The 19,084-nt window shown below is 36.6% G+C and overlaps 1 protein-coding gene across 1 annotated transcript; it reads left to right on the forward strand.

Annotated features, from left to right (window-relative positions):
• The first annotated feature begins 772 nt into the window (after positions 1-772).
• Positions 773-17,874, forward strand: ANXA1 (annexin A1). Its single transcript, XM_030469986.1, has 13 exons — positions 773-936; positions 4,358-4,436; positions 6,625-6,718; positions 7,526-7,620; positions 9,199-9,312; positions 9,910-10,000; positions 10,995-11,074; positions 12,106-12,162; positions 13,503-13,596; positions 14,210-14,305; positions 15,356-15,414; positions 16,017-16,139; positions 17,497-17,874. The coding sequence occupies exons 2-13, from the start codon at positions 4,371-4,373 to the stop codon at positions 17,554-17,556; spliced, it is 1,029 nt and encodes a 342-aa protein (XP_030325846.1). The 5' UTR covers positions 773-936; positions 4,358-4,370; the 3' UTR covers positions 17,557-17,874.
• Positions 17,875-19,084: the final 1,210 nt, after the last annotated feature.

Here is a 19,084-nt window from a genome sequence, read left to right on the forward strand (position 1 = left end):
GTCCAGGTCAGCAGAAAGCAGGATGAAAGCCACCTGGGAGGCCAATCTACTAGCTGCAAATCCTTTTGTTTCTGGAAGTGGTATTTCTTCACTGAGCATTGTGCTCTGGGCTAATCTGAGATGTTAGTGATAGACTGTGTGGTGCTGTGCCGGACGTGCTCTGAAAAATGTGTTTGGCTGGCTTGATAAGGAACTGCTTGTAGAAAACTGCTTCTAGCAGGCTGGTGAACTCCCTGGTCTTGTGCAAACCACTCTCACTTTGAACTTCCGAGTTTAATCTGAATGTTTCAACCTGTTTTTAATTATGTAGGTGTTAGTTATTGTTCTTCTATTAAGCCTGCCACCTTTTATATGCTTCTTAAAAACAAACAAACAAACAAACAAACAATAAAAAGGTATCAATATCTGGGCCAGTTCTACCGTGGGCTTTTGTGCAGAAGAACCAGAGCTCAGTGAAACGTGGAAGCTACATTGACTCCTCTGCACCCATTTTTCTCTCAAAGTTTCACCGAGCAAAGATACATCTTAACATATTCACTCTGAGGTGGTATCAGACATGTCTGTCAAAATGTGAAGCTTTTTTTTTTTACCATTTTGATCTTATGACCCTGAAAGTTTTATGGCAATCTACTACAGTGAGGGATGTAGCCATAGCAGGGGAGAGGAGTTACCATGGCATGCTCATTTGTTATCTCTCCCCTTCTGAAATTTGCTCCTGATTTCTCCAGCGCATAGTTTTGCAATGACTGTTTTGTGTGGTCCTGTGTTTTAGGCAGCACCAAGATTCAGCTGCTGCAAAAAGCAGATGGTTGCTGGGCTGTGGAAACACTGGTTGCTAGGTGGGGTCTCCCGCGCCACGCTATAAAAACGCAGAGAGCCCTCTGCACTCTTACTACTGACTGTGCCTTCCTGAGAAGAGTATTTGGGAGGAAGAAGGTAGGTTTTTGTAGTTCGTTGCTGCTTTCTGTAGATCTTATGAACTTTAAGAATTGTATGCTAAATTTGTCAAGTGACCTGGTGGAAATTCCTGTGGGTTGAATTTACTGGCAAGGGAAAGATGGACGTGGGCAGGAGGAATTCTTTCAGTTTTCAAACATTTCATGTACTTGGAAGGGCTTGGACAGTTGCTGCTTTTATTTAATAAACTTAAGTAATTGGGGGAAAAAAACCCAAACCCAAACACCTTAAAAGATTAAAATCAAACTTATTTGGAGTTGAAAGTTTCTTATGCTTTCTCTTTGCCTCTGTAGTAGGCTGCTGTAGAAATCTGCAGTAAAACTGGAGTTCCTGGAAAAATAGTGTGCTTTGTATGGAGATTTAAAGAAGAAACAGCTGTTGTTACTTCAACAACAGTTTGCTGCTTTGGGACTGTAGAGGGGTCTTTGCTTATGAAAGTGATGAAAATGAGGCAAAGCAATCTTTCAGAAACATAAAAGCAACCCCCTGCTTTTGTGACTAAGAACCTCGGAAAAGCCACATGAATAAGGGCTGTATCATCTGGGATTTGTTCTGCTAAAACTTTCCACTGAATTTTCCAAGGATGAGATTGTTTTCTCTCTGATGTTTTCATTTGTATTCAGTAGACTTTCCACTGTAAATTAAATTCTTGTGTTAGATCTGTGGTCTGTTTTTCTGATAGAGTGTAATGACTCTAACTTATACATCAAGGTCCTGATAACTAGGATTGGACAGTAACCAGGGATGATATATCTGATACAGTTCATGATACGGTTAAATAAGCATGGAGAAATGGTGTCATTTAGCAGACTCTAGAGTAAAAGTCTGATCTGTGTCTTTAATTTTTTTTTAATAAATATTCAGTATTTTCTCAAAACTTAAAAATTTTCATATATCTAGATCAGGGTGCCTCTTCTGGGGACTGGGAATCAGAAAATAATTGCAGTAATTATTGCGAAGCAAGAGTTAGGGCTTTCAGTCTGCATGTCTGATTTTTTCTTCCAGTTTCAATGTTGATCGTTCCAATTTGGAACGTTCTTGATCCTCTTTCCTTTTTAATTTGACATCTACACATTCGAGTTTGGGAAGGGGCATGGACAATATTTTATTAAACAGAGTTTTATTAAGCTGAAATAGGTATTTTGTATGGAGTAACTAGAAAGAAGTGTCATACTTTTCTACAGTACTTTCTGTTTGTATCACTCCATAGGCACATATATTTTTTCCTGGAAACAAGCGGATGTATGTGCCAAAGTTTCTTATTTAAAAAAGAGGGAAAAGGACAATTTTTAAGGCACAGTATTCTTTTATTGTATTTCTAATTTAAATTAAGGTAGACATAAATGTTTAGAGACTTAATAAACCCAATTCAGTGTAGGCTAGCAGCTGCCTACTCTAGTCATCTGCAAGCACAGCAAAATCTCCAGAGCTGCGGGTGAGCCATGGCTGTGGTGACAGGCAGAAGAAATTGAGGTGTTAGCAGTTCTCTCTGGAGCCAGCTTTCCCAGAGAAGCGTTACTCTATCAATCAAAACACAGTTTTGCTGCCACCTCTTGCCAGATTTGGTACTGTGAGACTGAATCTTGTTAGTTTTAAATGATTATTCACTCTGTGAATCTATCAGTCAACAGACATATCTGTACATCTCTGCTGGTGACTCAGTAACCCTAGTATGAAGACTTTAAAATGTTTTCATCCTGCTTCATATGGCCTTTATGTGTGCTGTTTTAAAATGCAGCAAAACTTTTGATACTGTACACCTTATCTGGCCTCATATACTTATTCTGTCAATACAAGAAGGGTACAGGAATTATTATAACTGTTTGATAAAATGCTGTTTTTAATAGCAATGTAAGTATGCTTTTTCTCATCCTCAATAAGCAAAACTTATATAAAATTTTGGCCTTAAAACTTATACAATATTCTGACAATTATTCACCAAGATAAGATTTGCTTTAAGCGACATACAAGTACAGATTTGGAGCCAGATTAGTTTTTTTTCTGGCAGCACAGGCAGGGCTGAATTTTATGTCTTAGGGCTGTGGGAAAGGCACAGAAGCAAGAGATTTCTGGGGAAGAGGGAGTGTAGGTGGCTCCTGCGTTTGAGTGGGAAGGGAAGGGTGGAGCTGGGCTGAAGGAGGACTGTAGGAGGAAGCTGTTACTTTGTTGGCAGCTGAATGTGAAAGTGAGTTTTGCAGTTTTGCTGTGAGGGAAAGAAGCAGCAGGCCTGCAGCTACACTTCTGGGTCCTAGGTGTGTATTGTTTTAAATTACTCCTTTTTGCCCTTCCTATGGGACGCAGGGCATAAGTAAGAGAAGTATGTTTGCAGCATAAGCAACATAATTTTTTACAGCCATTTATATGATCCGCGTTATACGATTTGTATCCTAAGACTGCAAATAGCCTCTTGTTTCTTCACACTAGATTCGAAGATGCTCCAGTTTACTCAGCAACATTTTCTTTAGTTTATTATTTATATGTATTCTTTAAACCCAAGCCTTCCCTACTGTTTGCTCTGAAAGTGTGTTAGGGAAAAAAAGTACTTTGAGCAGACCAAAAGTACTGTATTTGATAAAACATGAATTTGTTTTCTCTGTTCCCTCTCTTTTTCTATTAGCAAACAGAATATTCATAACACCAAGGTTGTTATGAAGCAATCTATTCATTAATTTTTGGGTGTTCAATGTCAAATCACATCACCATTAGGTTTTTTCCCCGTTCTTTATGATATCTTATGGGAAAGCTGGACTGATTATAATTTTGAATGTTTAAAAGCAAAAATTACCCTTTTGCCTTCTAAAATGGGTAATACTCTATTCTTTTGTAGAAATTGGAGGAAATATGTAAGAAATAAGGAATAGTGTAGGTGTAATTGTCTAATTTTACTTGTCTTCCTTAGGAAGCGGCTGGTCAAAGAAATTACATGAGAGGGAATATCTTTTGTTGTAACACACAAAAGCTTCAATCACAGTAAATTATCAGACAAGAATACTTGTTCACCACTGATTTTGAACAGTATCAAATATTCAGTAAGCTAAATGAGCATAGCTGATATCATAACTAATGGGGAAAGACAGACTTCAATTTGTTTCTGGTAACCTTCCTTTGTAAATCAATGTTAATGCTTAGATATTGCTTAATCTAAAACTTCTGCAAGTAACTAAGGCTGTAGGGGTGAGCAAACAGTTGTGGAGTATTGCATCACCTGGCAAACAGAAACTTGCTTCCTTCCAGTAGCACAGGCCAATTACTACTTGGGAAACTAACCTCTGCATATCATAGTTGAAGAGAAAGGATTTTGAGAGTGGGAGATCTTGAGTAGCACTGGTACTGAAAATGGTGAAAGATAGTTTGTAACTTGATGAAAAATTGGTTTTATACTTGGTGCATCTTTTCACAGAAACGCTGTCAACATGGCTATGGTATCAGAATTTCTGAAACAAGCATGGTTCATGGAAAATCAGGAGCAGGAATGTATTGTAAGTATTACCACCTGCTGAGAGCATCATGCTTATTTTCAAGCACATTCAGAACTGATTTAAAGGTATAGGCTGCCAAATGTCTTTAATATACTCAAAGGGAGGAAGAACAATGGCAAAACACCAGCAGATTAGAAATGGAACCCAATTTAATAGCATCATATAGTCTAATGGAATCTAATAACCTAGTAAGTCTGCTATCAGATGAAAAATTACTCTTATCTGCACCTATCAGTCCAGTTATCAATTCCTAGGAAGAACAAGTTACTGTAGTGAAATTGTAATTTCCAGTGACCAATCACTGATTCACTCAGGTCTTCTCTTTAAAGTAGTAATCTGATGCATGGGTGTGTGAATGTGTGCAAACATGTTCAGATGACGTACATGAGAAAATCAGGGACTCGTAGGCTGAGGTACAGAAAGCCATGATTTGGAGCCCAGGAATGTAAAGGAGGAACTAAAGTCATTAGTATATGTCCTAGCTTTTGAATCATATGTCATGCTTATGGTGCAAAGAGTTGTAGTATGTAATAAAACATCTCAGATGATCAGTAGTGAGATTGATTAGAAGGGAGGCTTGTGGTGAGAAATGAAGAGTTAGTGTACTAGCGTGATGAGGACTGTCTTTATAATAATGAAGTTAAGATAATGAAATGACTGTCAGCAAAGGTAAAGCAGTACACTGTGAAGCCCCAGAAGGTCCAGAAAGAAGGAAATTGAACATAGGGCAGAAATTTCAGTAATTTTGTAATTTTGACTCCACAACATTTTGTGCATAAAGCTTTGGCTCCCTCTTCCAATCCTGCTTGCACTCCCAAAGTTCTGAATCATTCTCGTTATGGTGGTTACAGTTTTTTTATTGTCACTAGTTTGTCATGGAAACCAGTATATGAAGACTAACCTGGTGTGTCTGGGAAACAGGCAGCTAGCCAGTCCGATTCCTCTGTTGCCTGACTACACAAGTCACAGTGGTTTTTCTGAAAGTATGCAAGACACTGCTTTAGTACGTGGTCCCTCTGCTCTCTTACTCCCTGTGTGGGGGGTTGAATATTTAATTTTCAAGCATCAGAAGTGTACAAAATTCAACACAGAATGCTGTAGGCAAAACATGTATCATAAGCCACTTCTTTTGTGCTATTTAACTTTAGAAGCAAAGGAGTTAAAAAAAACCCCTAACAACATTGTGAGTTGTTGAAACAGGAAAAAGAGTGATTCTGAAAATGTTTAGAATCTACTGTGGGTTTTGTTTTTTTTTTTGTTTTTTTTTGTTTGTTTTTTTTTTTGTTTGTTTTTTTTTTGTTTTTTTTTTGGGTTTTTGTTGGGGTTTTTTTTTGGTAAAAAAATCTCAGTATGTATCATTCCAATGGGAATTTTCTATAAATATTTAATCCAAGAAGCTTGGAGCATTTTATAGCTTCTGTAAAAGAAGTGGACATGGGTTAGGTTGTGCTGTTGGGTTATAGGCTCATAGAGTAACATGATTTGTCATGTTGCTGACTTAGGGCAACTCATGTAACATGTCATGTAGTGGAATTCGTCATCTTCAGGTATTCCCAGAGCCCTCTAGACATTCATTAGGGAGTCAACTCCCTACACTCCATTTAGGAGTGGATTTACCAAAAGCAGACAGTAGATAATGCCTGTGAAGAAAGTGTGGCTTACATTTTAAGTTTCAAGGAAGTTAGGTAACAGTTCTCGACTTCCTTGTAGGATTAGGTTTGAACTTTGCTCCCAGATCTTGCATGCAAGAAGTGCGTGTAGCCTTAGATGTGAGTCAGCTGAGAAATCGCTTCATGTGATGCATAGTCCGTTTGTTTAAGATGAGCACAGAAATTAGTAGCACTTTACTGGCAGTGCCTGTAGTATTTAATTGTGGGTTTAGGGCATCTAAAACTGGCCATAATTGCTGAAAGTGACAGTTAAGAAGTACTTTACTGTGGAATCTGACTTTGAGAAATAGGTCTCCAGGCACCTTTCTGTTTAATATAAGAGGAGTGAAAGGAATAGATCCAATCAGTATCTATTACTGAGACTGTTTAGTTCTCTGTAGCTACAAAACTTTGTATGTTCCTTGATAGTCATAATAGGTAATCCCAAACACATGGTTTATATAAGCACCTAAAACTGCTTCTTTGGAATGAACAGTTACGATTTTTCCTTTATTTTTTTATTTTTTTTTTCTCTGCAGAAAAGTTCAAAAGGTGGCCCTGGAGTACAGACATACCCTAACTTTGATCCATCAGCTGATGTTGTTGCTTTAGACAGAGCTATTACTGTAAAGGGTAAGAGGAGTAAATATTTAACCTGCTCCATTAGGACTCTTCCTTAGGATATTTGGAAAATAGCACTGTATAAAATACAGCGTAATTTACAATGTAATACTCTAAAAAAAAAGTGAGAGGTAATGGCAAGAAGGAGAGGTGCCTCTGCTTGTATAAGCTTGGCAATACACTAAATTATGCCACTTGGTGAAGAATCTCAACTCTTTGATACCCTAATGTTGTATTACAGTTTCAGACCTTAATAAAACTACTTGAATATGCTGAAGGAAGGATTGTAAAAATTTAATGTCTAGACAATAAAAACCACTGTAACGTACCATACTAATACTTTTTAATTTAATTTCCATAAAATCCCTGAAAAAGGCAGGGATAATGTAATATATGCCTGTATTGTGCTTCTCTCTTTTGATGGAATTCCTATTAGGCAATTTGCCTGTACTTTGAAATATTTTTCAATTTGACTTACTGAGATTAAATGAGTATGCTGTCTAATTTTTATTTTTTTTTATTTACTCTGTAGTGTGAGTTCTGCACTCAGAGAACACTTTTAAGACTTCCTATACATATTTTCGAAACATAGGCTTCTGCATTCTCTGGGAATCTATTTATTTGATTTCTTCGCTAATTGTAAGTCAATAGATGATTACAGTTTTTCCTTTGGTTAAATGTCAGTGTGTCAAGAAATCAAAATATGACATAACACAAATAATAAAAAATATTTAAGAATATTATTTGGCTAAACAATGCACTAGAAACTGCTATAATGTTTCAAAGATATTAGACATTTTGCTGTTTGGTGACTCATAGGTGTGGATGAAGCCACCATCATTGACATTTTGACGAAAAGAACGAATGCTCAGCGTCAGCAGATCAAAGCTGCCTATCAGCAGGCTAAGGGAAAGGTAAAGTATATTCAAGTCAAGCTTAAATTTATATGAACAATGACAGAATGGTAATACCTTGCAACTATACTGCCAATGCTGAGCTTTTGAATACAGTGACCACTATTTTTAAATAAAAAGAGAAACTTTGAATTCCGAATTTCCAGCTTTTTGAACGCCCTAGAGGTTTTTGAAATCACTAAATCAATGGGAATGCAAATTTCAGTACCACCTGGGAGACAGTCTGCTGAGAGAAAGGGAGGGATGGAGAAAGGGACTTGGAGACACTTCTCTGAATATTGAAGTCCAGATATAATACTAAATAGGATAGGAAAGTTATAGGACCATAACTGTTCCACAAGTATACCAACACTGGTATAGGGTTGGGTGTACAAGGACAGTGTTCTTCTACCTCTGAGTGATAAAACTGCTAGTCACTGGAACTGAGATGCTTGGAAATTACCACATGTTTCTGGAAAAAGTTTTAATTGCTCTTAATTTTCTCTATAACAATTTTTCTCCAGTTGAACCTGAAACTTTAAATCGAAATTATAATAGCACAGTTGGTATACCAGAGATACTGAGCATTTCCTCCTTGGAAAGTGATTCCTTTGAGTGTAACTTTTAAAATTAGAATTTCTAATTAATATTTGAAAAATAAAAATAGATTTTTCTAATAAAATTAGAAAATAATCTAATATCTCATTTAGTCTAAATTTCTTGTTTCAGTTCAGGAAACCTCACTTGTGGTTTTCACAGCCCTCTTCTTTGCTCAGAGTAAGCTCCAGCCTTGCAATTTTATCTTTTAAAGAGCTAAATTAAAATAAAACTTCAAAGACATGTTGAGACTAATGCTGTTAGATTATTAGATATGCTGATTCCAAGCATACCATCAAAAGGAGAACAGCGCTAACTATGGACATAGTGCTGGCTTCTGAAATGATTGCATTGGTTTAGGTACCCTGACAAAGCAGGTTGACCTTCTCACACTTACAACCACAACCTGGAAACATATTGGTAGAGAATAGGGCTGTAACTTTTAATGTAACAAAACATACTATTTAGCATTTCCAAATACGAGGCAGAACGTATAAGATATTTTTTATTTTAATTTAAATATAGGTCAAATTACAATATAGCCAAAATCATAACTTAGGACTTGGAGGTTTGTGTAGAGGAATATTACACTACGTCCACAGAGTTTCCACTGCAAATTCTGTATCCTTCATGCAATAAATGGATGAATTAAAATGTTATCCATATAAGCAACCCAGTCATACTCATAACAGCAATATACATTCTCTTAAAAAACCAAGCAGTGTATTTTGAATCTACTTCTGATACAGTAAAAGAGTGAATATGGCTGAATTGCAATGTGTGAAAGCACTCCTTACTACATACTGAAAAAACCTGACACTTCAATTAACATAAAGATGACAAATTTAAAATTTCATTTAGGGCTTCTTATTTCTTTCTAGTAGCTAAATGAATGATATGGACTAAGATTGATCAGATATGAGACTGATTTCTGGACTGTAGCCGAACAGCAGCTTTTTACCATTCACGGGCTTAGTGTATTTCTTATTCTTCCTATCACAGAGTCTGGAAGATGCCTTGAAAAAAGTTCTGAAAAGCCACTTGGAAGATGTTGTTGTGGCTCTGCTCAAAACTCCAGCTCAGTTTGATGCTGAAGAGCTAAGAGCCTCTATGAAGGTGAGGTAACAATGCCTGAGAAAAAACTTTTCTAAGGAACATAAACAAATATCAGTGCCTGTAAATGACACCAGACTTGGATATCAAAACTCATGCATTGTCTTCATTTTAACCTCATTTTGTAAAATATATCTGTACTGGTAATCCAGGCTCTGAGAAGAACGATCAATTTCCACTGAATGTCAGAGTGAGTTGGAGGAAGTATTTTTGTGAGAAGGAATTCATTCTGCCTTCTGAAAACTGATTGCTGATGTAGTAGTAGAATTGTAATGTTTACTTGTATGTTTACATAAGAGAAAACAAAACGGGACAGGGATATTTTTCTTTATAAATTTTACATTAGTATCTTTCATGTGCACTGCTCGACTCCTTTAGCACTTATTTTGGGTACCAATGATACTAAATGAGATACCAAATTAATTCCAAAAGACCTGAAATAACAATATTGTATGGAACAAAAATGTTTTCTATTTTCCTTTCTTGTTTCATGTGGGGCCTTCAAAGTCAAGTCCGTGATTTTCATTTTACTTTTGTTCTTCTAAATTTTGAGTTTGCTGTATCAAATAATATTTCTAAAAATTCAATTACTTTTATCAGGGGCTTGGAACTGATGAAGATACCCTAATTGAAATTCTGGCCTCAAGAAATAACAGAGAGATCAGAGAAGCCGGCAGATACTACAAAGAAGGTAATTCGGAGCAAGAAAGAAGTATTAATGGCATAACTACAGCAGACATATTACAGTCACAGGCCTACTTCTCAGTATGGGAAGCGGAGATGACATTGTAGGAGGCAAGTAAAGCTTCACATGAAATGGAAGGAGTTGCAGGGCAGAGAGGTCGTACCGACTTTTTCCGATCTCTGTGGATCCCAATACAGAAGGAAAAAGCACATCATTACTGCCAGAACTCCAAATGTATCATGGAATGGGCCATGTATTTAGATGTTTTCTAGGGTGCTAGCAAAACCCAGCTGCTTTTCTTCTCTTGTAACTAAGCTCCTTAAGATCTCACTAGGCTTGTAAAATATGCCTTACTGAGTTTGCAACACAGATAACATTAGTGTAGGAGCAACCAGTGAACTGAAAGGCAAAAATCTTCGAATAGATAACTAGAGCGTAATGTGGCATCTCTCATATATGTAGAGTTTATTGCAGTCAATCAGTGTTGTCAAATTAAATTATGTTTTCTGAGATTATGGGTTAACTTTTCCAAGAGATTTAAATTCAAATTATCTCAGTTAGAAGCCCAGATTAATAGTTTGAATTATGGAGGAGAGTTCTGTGATGGAGTTCAACGCTTATAAGAACAATGAGAAGTAAGATTAAAACACAGATGGCTCAGAAAAAGTTTCAATTTTTTTTTTTTTTTTTTTTTTTGTATTTCACAAGCAAGAACCCAAGACAGTGCCACCCACAAGACCTTTGAGAATTACTTTTTCAGAAGATTTTGTGTTTAGCGTATCTCAGGGATTAGAGGACATGTTACAGATATAACTCTTCTCTTGAAAATGAATGAAAGTAACAAAACTGAATTTCTAGTGGGCATATTTAAGTGGGAAATTAAGAAAAGACTGAAAAACTCATAGAATAGTTTTGGTTGGAAGGGATCTTTAAAGATCATCTAGTAAACCTAGTTGATAACTTTAAAGCAAGCTATGAAACCTTTTTGTTTTGATTTCAGTACTGAAGAGAGATCTGATACAAGACATTATCTCTGACACATCTGGAGACTTTCAGAAGGCTTTGGTTGCTCTTGCCAAGGTACGCTGTGCTTAAGCATTTTGCGTAACATTATCTGTAATAAAAAAATAATATTGTCAAGACTATTTTAGAGAAATACATAAAATAAATAAGGATTTAGATAATATTTGTTTATTTGCATTATTTTTTACTTCCGTATCTTAGATCATATAAAACTCTTCTTAAACAAGCTATGATGAGATTTTGTCTCAAAAGCATTTTAAAAACCAGTGATGTTTATTATTTATCAGTTATGTTTTTATTATTTATTATTATAAATTATAAATTATAAATTATAAATTATAAATTATTATCAGTTATGGTTTTTTTTTTTTTGTGGTAACTGTCTGTAAGCACTTGAAAAAACAACAAGCAGAATGTCATGCCAATTGACTAGAAAGAGAGAAAAAAGAAATGCTTACAAGAAAAGAAATAAACCTTTTGTTTTGCTGTTGAGATATGTTTCTAGTAGTTAGATAGATAATGGGGCAGGCAGGGTGCTAACATGTAGATATAGTGTTTTATGGATTTGTGTTCAAAAACAGATGAGTTGCCCAATAAAAAGACCCCATTAAAATGCATAAATGTTTGATTCTGCAGTTAAGTACATGTACATGAAGCTTGTACATGCATGCAGGATTGTTTTTTTCATACATCTATATGAATAGTTCTGATCTTTTCAGTTTTGGTTTCAAATCAACTTGAAAGAAATCTATTGAATTGTAATCAAGGGGAAAATCACAGCTTCTAAACCTGTAACTTCACATTAAGAAAAAATACTTCCTCTGGATTTTAATGTAGGACTTCAGAAATAAGTTGCTGGTGGCCTTACAAAAGTGTGAGCTCTGAATGATTTTCCCTTCCAACCCTAACCATTTTATGATTCTTTGATTACAAATAGATTTATTGACAGAATGATTGCTGTAACTGTACCTATTTCCAATTATGTATTAAGTTATGTATGAGAATGGCAGAGCAGAACTCTAAAATTATGAGTTTTGGTGAACTGAATGATTGAGTACCAGTGAATTTTAATTTATTTATTTATGTAGGCTGACCGATGTGAAGATTCTTATGTGAATGATGAGCTTGCTGACAATGATGCCAGGGTAAGATCAGGCTTGACACTCTGCAGAACTTCTTTATCTGACTTAACTTGAGATAACAAACTCTGGCTGTGAACGTTCTACCTGAATCTTGTGCATTGCAGACCTAATAGAGATTTGCATTTTATGTAGCAATCTTTTCTGAGTAGATATTATTTTACAAAGTTCACTTAAGCTTTGCTATCTGAAGGAAGTTAGATTTTACCCATAATATCTAGTTTCAGAAACGTTTCTGCAAGACCTTAGGTCACGTAAAGCATTCAGACCGTTTGAAGTAGTGGTCAACAACTGGAGAAATTAGACACAATATTGCTTCTGTTTATGGCACAATTCTTGAATAAACAGATGAGGGTATATTCATGAATGTGCAGAACCAGCTGCCATACCTTGAACCAGTGTGAACTTGCAGTATAGTAGCTATAGTTATTGCTTTACAGTGATGAACCTTAGAAAATTACTGGGTCAACCTCACAGCCATTTTCTGAATATTTCTGAAATAAACAACTTATCTTTCTCGCATTTCTTCCACAATTAGAGTGGCTATTTTTAAAATCTTCTTAAACCTTTGCAGTCTTTCCTGAGTTTTCACATGTAAAAGTTTTGATCATTGTTACAATTTAAATGTGGATTGGCTTTAAATTGATTTTTTAAAAAAATCTAACCAAGAAAAAGCCACTGAGCAGTACTGGTTTTGTTCCTGCTACATTAGGAGTTTAGTTTTGTCAGATAAAAAAGGTCAGTAAATTGACACTTTGTCTAAGCTCAAAAGTTCAATACCAATTCTCTTGGGTTAGAGAGTGTTGTTAAATCTTCTTTACTACTGTTTGGAGGTCTTTAATACATTCAGGGAGGTTTGAGAAGGTGAGGAAAATGAAGGACACTTATTTGGTTCTTACTTTCCGTTAAAAAGACAAGAAGCATTTGGTGCATAGGCTTCTCCTTCACAGTTGTCCAGTTAATATAAGAGATAATATTGTTTGTCCGAAGACTACCAGTCCTAGACTTCTGTGCAGACTATAAACATATAATGATATATGAAAAATATTCTTCATTCAAGAATCTAATATACCCAAGAGAGCTAGATGGTGATCGTAAAACATCTGAAAATATGTTTTTCAGCTGCGCAATGTTCTCTAGGTTTTTATGACATAAGTGAATGACAAAGTGTTACTTAACAGAGATAGAGTTTGAGGGTTTGTAGAGTTTTGCTAGGGATTGTGTTAAGGGCTATAGTTCATTACTGACAAGCAGTGGCCTACGTTTGTCTTGTAACTTCAGAAGTACAGTATTCCTGCTGGAGTTTTACTATACTGATGTAAACTTCACTACTTCATTTATGACAGGCCTTGTACGAAGCAGGAGAGAAAAGGAAAGGAACAGATACTAATGTGTTTGTTACTGTTCTTACTACAAGAAGCTACCCACATCTCCGAAGAGGTATATTGGATGAAACTTTGTGCTTCACTCGAAGGGTACTTTGAACATGGCCTGCTCATGAACTCAGAGAAAATATAGATTATCAAGATGTGAATCTGACTACGACAAGGGTCTCTGAGCACATGATTGCTCTTAGGGTGCAGTTGACAGCTTGACTGTTCTTTTCATACTAGTGATGAGCAGTATCATTTAGGTTGTTAACAAAACTGTTACCATGAAGTCTCACATGGCTAGTGATCACAATACCAAGGGATCAGTGTGGCAGGCACTGAATGCTTTCCCGACATAGTCTTGCTCCTCAGCCAGTTTGCCCTGGGTAGAGGGATATCACCTAATGTGACAGGCTTGAGTGGAGTCATTGGACCACTTCCATCCCTGCCAACGGGACCATAAACCCTGTCATCCTAACAAAGTCCTTATGTTGACTCCACCAGTCCATGCAGTAACACTGCTCTTTACATTGTGCTGGCTGAAAATGGGAAAAAAATGCAAGAGATGATCTACACTCATCTGTGTGCACTGCTGAAGTGGTGACAGCAGAATAAGACAGAGGTAATGCAGGGAGAATACCATATTTTCATTACTGTTCACTGAGTTTTCTTCCCTTATTTAGTCTTTCAGAAGTACACCAAATACAGCAAGCATGACATGAACAAAGTACTGGATTTGGAGCTGAAAGGTGATATTGAGAACTGCCTGACTGCTCTTGGTAAGTGGTTCTGCAGATTGTAACCTACTATATATACTGACCATATGAAAACCCACCTTTTACTTCTGTCATACTTCCTCTGATAGGAAGACACTCTGGGCTTAATCTCCTTCATTGAGAAACATGCTAAAGAATATTTTGGATAAATCTAGTATGAACATAGACATTTGAGTTGTTTAAATTCAGGTAAACCTGATGAAATACCTATCCTGTTATGTAGAAAGGTCTTCTAAGGAGAATAGGTGTGTCATCAACATAGGAAGACCTTTACAGAAAGTCAGTATGCCAAAAAGAGCTGTCAGAACAGGCACACAAATCCAGTAGTTTTAAACCTATCTTCAAAAAAAGCAAACCCAAACCCACTCATCTCCAAGTTTTGTTTTTCAAATAAACTTATAATATATGATTATTAAAAATAGAACAAATTTCCTTCTGCGGTTTTGTTCAAGAAAATATTCTTATAAGGTTTGTGGTAAAGGTGTATATTAAGAACGTTAATATTACTGTTCCTCATGAATAGTAAGGTGAGGCAGTGATTCTCTTAAATCACTCTTATTAGTGGGTCAGGGACGAAATCTGGAAGCAGACACCCATCTTGTTCTCAGCTTTTGTATCACAGTCAAATGTACTTTGGATAAAAGAATGAGTCCTATCAGATCCCTTTTCAGGTCAGAAGTCGGGGGCAAGTACTTAGTATAACTTGGTTCACAAAACATCAGATCATAACCTCTAGCCCTCCTGCAGAAGATACAAACACTTTCACATTTTTCTTTGTGGGAACTACAATATTTTTCTTAATTTTGTGGCAGGAAACTAGCAGCACAGTCTTGTCTTTACAGTACTCTTTCCTGACTGAATTGCTTTCTGAGTAGACAGAGAAGAAACTACTATTTCCCCCATATTTTGAAGACAGGTAGAAAGAAGTAGATAAAAAGGATATGCTGTTAGGAACACCGAGACTGCTTTTAAAGTGTTTTCTTTCCAGACTTTTGCCTTTTCTTAGTTGTTACATGTACAACAATGTGACCTTATCACATTGTTTCATTACAGTGAAGTGTGCCACAAGCAAGCCAGCATTCTTTGCTGAAAAACTCCACTTGGCAATGAAGGTAATCTAAAGAAAAAAGCCACCTTTGTAAACATGGGGTACTTTGTAAGCTGAAAAATAACAAGCTACGTACAGCTCTGTAAGCCCTTTGCATGATAAAAGAATCACTGCAGAAGGATATTTGATGTATGTCTTTCCTTCGATTTCTTCCTTTTAAACTTCTGAGTGTCTTTCCATAGGAGAAGCTGTTTCCTGTAGGGTGTTCAGGAAGGCATTTGTCCATCTACACATGTATCTTTTACTCTAGATAGGGACAGAAATCTAACTGGAACTTTTCTTATTTATGATACCACAAAAATATTAGTGAAAGTAAGAAAGCAACTACAGATCTGGGCAAGAACCTTGCAGAAGCGTAATCTTTGACAAGACATCCATGGTCCTTTCAGCAAATTTGGAACCTGAGTTGAGTAAGGCAGCTGAAGATGCTGAAACAGTCTAGTATGCAGGTCCGGATCTGTAATTTCTCCCCCCCCCTTTTTTTTTTCCTTTTTCTTTTCTTTCCTTTCCTTTTTTTCCTGCTGTTTTTCCTGTTTCCTGGTTTAGTTTGTTTTGTTTTATTTTGTTTTTTGTGGGGTTTTTTGGGTTTTTTCATTTTGTTAACAGGGCGCTGGGACACGGCACAAAGACCTCATCAGAATCATGGTTTCACGCCATGAAGTGGATATGAATGAGATCAAAGGCTATTACAAGAGGCTGTATGGCATCTCTCTCTGCCAAGCCATTATGGTACGTGATTTTGGAAGTCCGGTAACAGTTTGTTAACAGTTCTGCTTCTCAGAGCATTTCATCTTGAGTAGCTCATAGTGGCTGAGTAACTCATGTTCCCAATGATGCACATGCTGGTAGAATGATTTCATTTTCTGGAGTAATGTTTTTGTTACGAAAGCTATAACAATTTGTTAGTAGTGGTACAAGTCTCAAGATATTGCCTTAAGATTAAAAGCTAAGAGCTGAATGGGAACTCCAGTATTCCCAAGTTCCTATGCTTGAGCAGACATAAGGTACATTGGCAGGAGAGTAGAGATGATTGCCCTATGAACTCTATGGAAGACACTTGATGCAATTGGCTGTTCATTTTTATGATTTGAGGTACTCCTGAAAATACCTTGTTAAGTGCAAATTTATTTGGCCTGCTTTTTAGGTCACTTAAGTAAATGAGTTTAACTAACAAAAATATCTGTTTAAAGGGGACAGACCACCCAATATATTTTCCAGAAAATTTAAATCACTGAGGTACTAGAGGAAAACTAAACTTGCAAAGCAGCTTTGTGGGAGCTAGTAGACAACACTGAAAAAACAAGTCTTGTTTGGAGCAGAAGCATGCACCCTACATGTATTTAAAATGCCTTCTTGATTTTTAGTGGTGTCTGCTACTTTTTCAGTTAGGTGCCAAAGATCACTTTTATTCTTCCCTAATAAGTGTGTGTGATTTGTAATTTGGTATGTAATTACCAAATTACGTCTTGTTCCAAAGTGATGATTGCATCCATCATCCTGAGGTATAGTTTTCTATAATAAACAATTCATGTATCTCAGCAAAGTAGATTCAAATTTGGGAAAACATGGCATGTAATAATTACACTGAATACTTAACACATATAATCTATTTTTTTCCAAGCTGAATAAGCCATCCTATGGTGAACTGTACTGTTAGCCTGTGTTGTAGATAATCCTAGAACCAATGTGTACAGTGTTTTAATATTAATGAACATTGGACATCACTCGTCAAAGAAGGATTTTTCTCTTTATCTGGAGAAGAAAAGCTGAAGTTTCTGGGCGAACAGAAATTTTCTGTGCTTTTCTTCTTTATTTATGCCGTGAGACCCACCCAGGATTTTTATTGGCCTTGTCTGCCTCTGCTCAACTCTGGAAATGAATGTGTTTATTTCTAGGTCATATGAATAACTTCCATGAGGGTATTCAGTTCAAGCTCAGTCTGTGATTAACTTATGTGTCATCAAGTGATAAATTTATTTAGGTGAAGGACTGATGTTTGGTACATGTACGTTGAATGCTCATTGAAATTCATTTAACTTGACACCATTATCCTAACAATTGTAATTTTTTGTACTTAAATTGACAGGATGAACTCAAAGGGGATTATGAAAACATCATGGTGTCTTTATGTGGAAGTGATAACTAAGTAAGTTTCATGTTCCTGCAGTGCACTCATGCCCAGTTGCTGAAGGTCTTTTTATTTGCCTCAGTTGTCTATATAAAATACAGGCTTTACACAGTGAGGTTTCTCTGGAATGGTACTTAGTCCCTATGTGTTATGTTGAAAATATGTAACCCAGAATGTATTTTTTCGTTATCTTTATTCTGAATGGCATTAATATTCCATTGCCATTATTTGTCCAAAATCAAAGAATGCTCCCAACATTGTATTTGCTTCTTTAATCATAAAAAATGCAAAGTTTTCATATATGCTAAGCAAATAAACTTTTAAAAAGAAAATTAACCTGTATGGAACTTTGTATGTCCTTTGTTGCTTTTTTGCATTTAATTTCAAGTTATCTGCATACAGTGCATGAGAGAAAATCAGTAAGTATCTTAAATAAAAAAAAAATAATGTAGCAATATCAGACAGTGTAGCTGATTCTATACCTTTCCATTTCACTTCAAGTAGGGTTTATGTAAGCCAGATGTAAGAAAAATAACTAAAGACGACTTGTTAAATAATTCAACAATATAAAAAAGCTTATGATATCTGTCTTGTTCTTTTTCACTTAAATTACAGTGTAAATAAACCTGTTAAGACTTCTTCATGGGGGAAAAAAAAAAAGAAAAAAAATCAAAAAAACATCTTCGTAGCCCATGTAGGACTTTTATCATTTTCCTGATAAGTTGTGTAACTTTTTATATTACCTTTGCGGTGAAAAAAACTACTGTCACTACTTCTACGACCAATAAAGGCAGTTTAATAAAGCAAAAGCAAGGGTCATACACAGAAGCAAAGAAAACCAAAGATTTTCTTCTCTACTTACGGTCAGCAAGTGGTGTCTGGCCACTTCCCAGGAAGGAGGCCTTCAGTAGAGGTAGTGGTTGCTCTGGAGGGCAGTGTCATAAATAATGAGTGCCTCGCCTCCCACATTTCTCTCATCTTTTATTGCTGAGTGGACATCACATGGTATGGAATATCCCTTTGGTCCTGTTCAACATCTTTGTCAGCAACATGGACAACGGGATTGAGTGTGCCCTAAGCAAGTTTGCCAGTGACACTAAGCTGTGTGATTTGGTTGATACTGCTGGAGGGAAGGGGTGCCATCCAGAGGGACCTTGACACGCTCGAGAGGTGGCCAATGCCAACCTCATGAAGTTCAACCAAGCCAAGTGCAAGGTCCACACCTGGGTCGGGGCAATCCCAAGCACAGCTACAGATTGGGTAGAGAAGTGATTCAGAGCAACCCTGAGGAGAAGGACTTGGGGGTGTTCGTTGAAGAGAAACTGAACATGAGCCAGCTCTTGAGTGTGCTCGCAGCCCAGAAAGCCAACCGTATGCTGGGCTGCATTGAAAGGAGCGTGACCAGCAGGTTGAAGGAGGTGATCCTGCCCCTCTACTCTGCTCTCGTGAGACCCCACCTGGAGTACAGTGTACAGTTCTGGTGTCCTCAGCAGAAGGACATGGAGCTGTTGGAGCAAGTCCAGAGGAGGGCCGTGATGATGATCAG

Source organism: Strigops habroptila, chromosome Z (assembly GCF_004027225.2).
Source record: "Strigops habroptila isolate Jane chromosome Z, bStrHab1.2.pri, whole genome shotgun sequence".
Taxonomy (NCBI): domain Eukaryota; kingdom Metazoa; phylum Chordata; class Aves; order Psittaciformes; family Psittacidae; genus Strigops; species Strigops habroptila.

Bases quoted from the DNA above. Each gene is read 5' to 3' on its own strand.
- ANXA1 (XM_030469986.1), top strand. From the start codon at position 4,371: ATGGCTATGGTATCAGAATTTCTGAAACAAGCATGGTTCATGGAAAAT. The intron at 10,001-10,994 runs GTAATTCGGAGC...TTTTGATTTCAG, and splicing joins CGGCAGATACTACAAAGAAG to TACTGAAGAGAGATCTGATA. The intron at 12,163-13,502 runs GTAAGATCAGGC...CATTTATGACAG, and splicing joins TTGCTGACAATGATGCCAGG to GCCTTGTACGAAGCAGGAGA.